The 7,084-nt window shown below is 37.2% G+C and overlaps 1 protein-coding gene across 1 annotated transcript in view; it reads left to right on the top strand.

Annotated features, from left to right (window-relative positions):
* Positions 1 to 458: 458 nt before the first annotated feature.
* stat2 (signal transducer and activator of transcription 2) overlaps positions 459 to 7,084 on the top strand; it is a gene marked incomplete in the record, with an annotated part of 12,610 nt that continues 5,984 nt past the window's right edge. Inside the window, 17 exon segments of the mRNA XM_014009117.1 lie at positions 459 to 772; positions 1,042 to 1,173; positions 1,261 to 1,405; positions 1,584 to 1,679; positions 2,074 to 2,166; positions 2,261 to 2,339; positions 2,477 to 2,556; positions 2,663 to 2,814; positions 2,961 to 3,119; positions 3,205 to 3,294; positions 3,557 to 3,616; positions 3,739 to 3,759; positions 3,899 to 3,992; positions 4,151 to 4,198; positions 4,309 to 4,392; positions 4,495 to 4,593; positions 4,702 to 4,837. Coding sequence (XP_013864571.1) covers positions 1,043 to 1,173; positions 1,261 to 1,405; positions 1,584 to 1,679; positions 2,074 to 2,166; positions 2,261 to 2,339; positions 2,477 to 2,556; positions 2,663 to 2,814; positions 2,961 to 3,119; positions 3,205 to 3,294; positions 3,557 to 3,616; positions 3,739 to 3,759; positions 3,899 to 3,992; positions 4,151 to 4,198; positions 4,309 to 4,392; positions 4,495 to 4,593; positions 4,702 to 4,837 — 1,567 coding nt within the window.

The following is a 7,084-nucleotide window of genomic DNA, read 5'->3' on the forward strand; positions in this document are numbered from 1 at the left end:
GGAGCACCAGGGGAAAACCCACACATGTACAAACATGCAGACTCTACCCACAAAGGTCCCTGACTGAACACATACGTCATACGTCATTAACGCATGCACCACCATGTAAATACCGTGAAAAAGTTTAAGTCACCTGTTTTTCAWCCTTAAGGCTACTCCAGTGTGCAAAGTAGAAATGTAAGACAGAAGAAAGGGAGCAATGGATACTTGAATAAAGTACTTGTTATCACAGAAGACACGCCTGTGTGGTGGTTTTTAGAGAGTCACGTGCTCCCTGCCATTCGGTTCGTCACTTTCTGAACGTCATTTCTTGGAAATTTTTCTCTYTAACAATCTGCTCCGTAAGTTTCTATTTCGCTCGCCACGCCCCTAACTTAGAGAATGACCCACAAGTGAACCAATTGAGTATGAGTATTTGTGACAATTCAGCCAATCAGCTTTCAGCATCGAGCACCACGAGGAAACTGCTCTTACRGAAAGAGACATTTCGGCTCTGTGGCAGCATGACTTCTGTTAGCATCAGAGCCAATATGGCGCCGATAGTTATCCGTCAACAACTATTTAGGAGGGAGAAAGAGCTATCCAATAAAAGACGTCGAGAGACGAAATGATAGAGGAAATAACATTCACACGCCTGTGTACTCCGGGCACTTGTTTTGTCGTAGCAACATTAAACATCTGTGACCTTTTAGTTAGTCTGAAACAGAAGCAAGCAATGCACTTAGCTTAGCTGTTAGCCGCCAAGATTTTGCTACGGTATATTTTAAGTAAGGTAAGCAAGCGTTTGTTTTTCTTGTTGATTAATTTTTATTGTAGTTAAGCTGCAAACAGTTGTATTTTCAGCTGTTTGCTAGTAGTAGCCACAGTGACTAGCAGCAAACAGCTGACATATAAGCTAGTCTGCAGTGACAGACACAGGACTTATTTCAGACTTCGCACTTTTGTTCCTTCTTTTGTGATTACACAACACATTTTAGTCCACATGGAAATTAATTACTGGCAGCTTTAACATGTGTTTCTGTGCATGTTGGTCCATTGCAGGATGGCACAGTGGGACAAACTGAGGCAGATGCCTGTTGGTTACCAACAGCAGCTGCATGAGCTTTATGACAGAGATGGTTTGCCTATGGATGTTCGGCATTACCTTTCTGCGTGGATAGAAAAGCAGGAGTGGTAAGAGACATCACCGTTTCTTGTGCAAAGCCCCACATGGGTCTGTACTTTAAATGTTCTAATCCGTGTTCTGGTTTTGTTCTTTAGGAAGCGAGCAGCTCGGGACTACGACTTGGCTATGGTGCTGTTTCAGGTCCTGCTGGAGAATTTGGATATCCAACACAGTCGCTTTGTTCAGGAGGAGTTGTTTTTACAACAGCACAATATCAGGCGTTATAAACAGAACTTCCAGGTTTGTAAAACCATAACACAGCTGAATGATGTCTTTGTTCCACATTAAATACACAACCCTTATATTAGCATCTTATTTCAGTAAAAAAATACATTGAAACATCACAGTTGTTGTTGCAACAGTTATGTAATACTCTCTATTCATTCTGATCTCCACTGATCCCTCATTGTCTGATCAGAGGTATCAAGATGAGCCGTGCGATTTGGCAGGGACAATCCTGTGGTTCTTGGAGAAAGAGAAGGAAATCTTGGACAGAGCTGAACTGGATCAACAGGTTGGTGCAACAGGTCTTCCCTTACACCAGTGTAAATAAATAATAAATGCAACACACCCAGCTGCCAGAGTTATAAAAAAACAGTAAATAAAAATAATCAGGCATGGTTCATGTTTGGTGTGTTTCTACTTCTTGTTTCTAATGCTCCATGCATCTGTAGTGTTTTAAATGTGTTTTCTTAGTAGTTACTTGCTTCCATTTGTTCCGTTTATGTTTAGAAGTGAGTGTGAGCGCTAAAAGGTCATGATAATCCAGCATGCCTAAATGCTGTTTTAACTTCCACTGTGATTCACACTTATTTCCTCTTTCAGCAACAATATTACCCCCGTGTCACATGTGAATGAAGAAAAACGTTAGTGTATCTGTTCAGCCCACACTTTTTCCTTCGTTTTAGGTGCAGCTTTTGAATGTTGAGCAGGAAGCCATGGAGACGAGCTGTCAGCAGGATCTTGAACGTAAAATGGCTGGCCTAAGGAATGATGTGCAGGTACAAGATAATGTTATTTTGTGTTTTATTGATAACACGTACAGTACAATAATTGTTGTTTTTTTCCCCTTTATCTTTGACCACTGGGATCCAGTGTTTGGAACATACTATAATTTGTTTGGAAGAGCAGCAAGATGAGTTTGATTTTAAGTATCAAACCCACAAAATGGAAGGTCGGGACATTTTATAGTTGTAATCATAATTTCATTCTCTGATACTGAGTAATATAATGGTGTGAATCACAGCTTAATGATTTTTTTTTTCTGTCTTATGTGGAAACTTTCATCCTACTGTGGAAACTGTCCTGCAGCTGTTGTAGACGAGGCATTGAAGAAGAAGCAGCTTCAAGTTCTTCAGATGCTTGTCAACAATTTGAATGAGTGTAGAAAGGTCTGAATCTTTTACTGGACTGTGATAATACATTTTTAACCCTTAGATGACTGTTAACAGTATGTTTTGTTTTTTTAAAATCCTGTTTCTTATATTCACCTCTCAGAGCACCTTGTCAGACATAAAAAAGCTTCTGGATCGGGCTGAAGATCTGATCAACCTGCTGGTGAACAAAGAGCTGGTGGACTGGCAGCGGAGGCAACAGAAAGCCTGCATCGGTGCTCCGGACGATGTTTGCTTGRATCAGCTGGAGAAGTGGTACGCCAGTCTTTTCTTTCTTCAGCTCCGTTTGGATCTTTCGTACATTTATCGYGTCAGGGACAAACTTTGAAAGGATCACCAGAATATTTGATTTTTCCCACAATTTCTTTTTGCAGTTTGTAACATCTTTTTCTTGTTTCTAGGTTCACCTGCGTGACAGTGTGTCTATTCCAGGTGTGTGAGTTTCTGAATAAACTAGAGGAGCTTGTAGGGAAGATGTCCTACGACAATGATCCCGTGAAGGCCCAGAAACCTGCACTGAAGAAAAGAGCAGACACTCTTCTTGAAAGCTTACTCAAGAGGTCTGTTCCTTTAGGTGACATTTTCCAACGTTATTGTATTTTTTTTTTAAATACACTAACATTATTGCTTTTCTGGTAATTAAAGTTCCTTCGTGGTTGAAACTCAGCCGTCCATGCCTCAAGGGAAAGGACCTCTAGTTCTGCGCACAAATGTCCAGTTCTCTGTCAAGACCAGGTCAGTGTTTAGTTTAGTTAGTGTAAGTTTTGTTTTAAAGCCCAAGCTTTTTTTTACTTGGGTTTTAATGTATGATAGTTTAGACATAAAAATTAAAGCAGTTTGTGAATATTTTATGGATAATTCAATGAATATGGAATATTTATTGTATTATTAATTTCTCATGAGTTGTAGCTTTTGGTTTACTTCTTTTTTCATGACTATGTTGTCCTTAATTTTCTGTATTTTCTACATTTCACCGTTACTGAACTTTATTTTGCAGACTTCTGGTAAAGTTTCCTGAACTGAACCACTCCATGAAAGTGGATGTATCCATGAGCAGGTGAGATTTTCCTTTACAACTCAACATGAACTGTCAGCTTGCAGTTCCTAACTTTGTATCACCATGGATATTTTGTTTCCTCCTCTTTTGGGTGCTGCCACTTTTTCCAACCTTGAAATTAGGGAGGCTCCAAGTATCAAAGGGTAAGCTGTCTTAATTTTTTTATTAAGCTTCCAATTTTTACAATATTTCTGAAAAAGTTTTAGTGTTCTTTTATAAGTATTTATTTAATTTGTTACATTTGATGTCAAGTTCTTTTCACTAAAACTGGTACATTTGTAGATATCGACGTTTTAACATCCTGGGAACCAAAACCAAAGCTCTGAACATGACTGAGAGCCACAGTGGAGGCATGGTGGCAGACTTCAGACATCTGGTGAGCGATAACAATTTACAGTTCTTTTAGGAACATATTCAAGAGCATGTTGAGTATATGTCTAAAGCAGTGTACTCCAAACAAAATCTACTTCTTTTTAAAGTCTTTCAGTTTAATCTGAGGGATGCTTGAGTCATTCTTTGTGCTGTTTTCTTTAGACTTTGAAGGAGCAGAAATCAGGAGGAGGTGGTAAAGGAATCAGTGATGTGAGTTAAAACTATCTCTGTTTGAAGTTGTATTAATTTATTTACCATGCAACAAAAGTGGTAACATGTCAGAAATCATAAATCTGAATGTGGGTGCTTGTGGTTGACAGATTTCTCTGAGTGTAACAGAAGAGCTGCACATCATCTGCTTCAACACCGTATTTGAGCTAAAAGGTTTCTCAGTAGAGTTGCAGGTGAGGTTTTCTTTATTGTGTGCACCAGATACAAGAAAAAAAATACAGAAATAAATCAACAGGTAATAAACCACCTGTCTCTCTTGATTAATTTGAGTGTAGGCCTCCTCCCTTCCTGTGGTCATTATCTCCAACTCGAGCCAGCAGCAGAGTGCGTGGGCGTCTATCCTCTGGTTCAACATGCTCAGCCAGGATCCCAAGGTCAGAGTTTGCCCTCTTTTAGTCCACACTGCAAAACATWATGCAGTGAAATTACTCTGTAGGACATAAAAAAAGAGACATTTTTGTAAATCTTAGTGTCTTTCACAGGACATCGTGTTTTTTGCTAACGTTCCTGCAGCGCCTTGGCCACAGTTTGGTGAGATGCTGAGCTGGCAGTTTCTCTCAGCCACTAAACGTGGTCTGGATGATGCTCGCCTTCAAATGATTGCACTCAAGCTTTTTGGTAAATAGTTTATATTAAGTTCTACTCAGTCCATTTCCTGCTCATGTTAGTGGCTTAGTCAACTCACTTGTCTGCAACTTGGAGCATTAATAAGCATTTCTGAGTGCTGTTTTTGACTTTTTGAGTTTAAAGCACTTTTAAACTTAATAAATATTTCAACAAATGTATAATTTTTATGCAGTTTTAGGCAAAAACACAATACATTGCTTAACTAGAATAATTTCTGTAATACTTTGGGATGGCTAACAATCGATGTTGTGCCTCTCTCTAACTTTCCAATTGGTTTTCTTCAATCCTCCTTACCCTGTTGTTTTAAGTTCATTAATTTGTTTCAGTTAGAGACAAAACAAATWGCGAATGAAGACATTTTTTATAAAGAAAAGAAACCGTACTGGAACTTTTTGCAACTTTAGATTTATGACACCAGTTTACTGTCATCAGAATTTTTTTTGATTATAAGGTTTCAAATGTCGGATAATATTTACTAGGGCTGCAACAACGAATCTATAAAAATTGATAAAAATCGATTATTAAAAGCGTTGGCAACAGATTTCATTATCGATTCGTTGTGTCGCGCGATTTATGCGTCCCTCGCCATGTCACGGAGCCGTTTACATCACCTGCAGAGCGTTGTCAATGCTGGCTGGCCTAAAAGTTTAGGAAAACAAAAACTACCTGTAAAGATCCGCCCTCTCTGAGACCCTCGTGTGAAAAGTAGAGACTTTGAACTTTAAACCAGTTTTTTAAATTGTGTTGTTAGGCTAAGTAGAACTGAAGTTATGCTAAAAAGTTTATTCCATGTTTTATTTTTTTAAACGACTTGTCTGATTTGATGCAAGCCGCATTGCGAGGAGGAAACACGTCCCGTGGGAAAAGAAAAAAAAACAACAAAAACCCTCAGTCCATTATTTGTTTCCTCCTCTCAGGCCAGAAATATAAAACCGTCCAGTCTTTTTTTCTGACCAATGTTCATGGTTATTTGATAAGCAGCAAAAAGGTTCATGACGACGGAAAAAACAAACAAAAAAAACACTACAGATCTCTATCATAGGACAAATTTATATCATTTCTACCGTATATCGTTTATATCGCGCATTCCTAGTTTTTACCAGGCTACAAGTTTACTAATGTATGAGAAATCCACATTTTTTGTTTGTTTTTTCCAGTCAGTGCTTAATATGGCTGGCAAAATYAATTGTGAAAATATTTATGATGTGCTTGTTTTTTTTAAAATTTGCATATCATTAAAAAATCCATCATTTTATGAAAAGACCCTCTTGATTCTAAAGAAAACTCTGGTTTTTAAGAAAATGGCTGCTAATCAATTACTTGTTAGTCAATCTATAAGATAAATCAACTTCAGACAACTTCACATTAATCGATAACTTGCATCCCTAATTCATACAGGAATTAAATTAATTTATATCTACTTACATTTATGTAATTAAGTCTTTTAATGATTTGGCCGATTAATCGACAGAATATTCGACAGATTAATCGATTATTAAAATAATGGTGAGTTGCAGCCCTAATATTTACACAAAGTATATTTTCTCCCTCATTAGTTCTTAGGTTTTTAATAGTATTCACGTAGAAAAACTAAAACACATGACATTACACTGTGACAATGTTGATTTTGCATAAACTAAGTCAAGCTTCAGAAGCAGTTTGTGAAAGAAAAGTAAAAACCCACTGTTTCACAATATGGAGTTCATGATTTAAAATTATAGAAGATAATTAACAAGTAAAAACCATTTAAAACAGTCAGCAGTGTTCCTAGGGCTATATATCCCATCAAGTTCAGTTTAAACTTAAATCATGCAATGTTCTTAGAAATTGCAAAATAAAATAAGAGCTTCATCTCAGACTCTTCTTGTCTCAGCACGTGTAATTTAATTAGGGTTATGAATGCACAAATTTAAAAGCCTGAACTAGTTGTTTGGATTGATTTCMACAAGGAAAATCTCTTCTCTTTAAAAAAAACACGAAAGAGCTGCTGAGCTTTCTAATGTACATTTGAATCAACATAGTTATGATTCAAATAAAATGCAGAGGCAAGACCTTAAGAGGGTTCTGCTTAAACTTATTTCCATAAACCTCAGTAGACTAAATAATGTGTCAAAAAAGTGGCTCACTTTTCTCAGCATCTTTGTGAGATTTCAAAAACAACAATTGCTTTATTGTACTTCCAAAAATGTGTTTATTTATATTATTAAATCAAAATTTCCACTTGATTTTTGCATTTTG

The sequence above is a fragment of the Austrofundulus limnaeus genome, unplaced genomic scaffold (genome assembly GCF_001266775.1).
Source record: "Austrofundulus limnaeus strain Quisiro unplaced genomic scaffold, Austrofundulus_limnaeus-1.0 Scaffold55, whole genome shotgun sequence".
In the NCBI taxonomy this organism is placed as follows: Eukaryota; Metazoa; Chordata; class Actinopteri; order Cyprinodontiformes; family Rivulidae; genus Austrofundulus; species Austrofundulus limnaeus.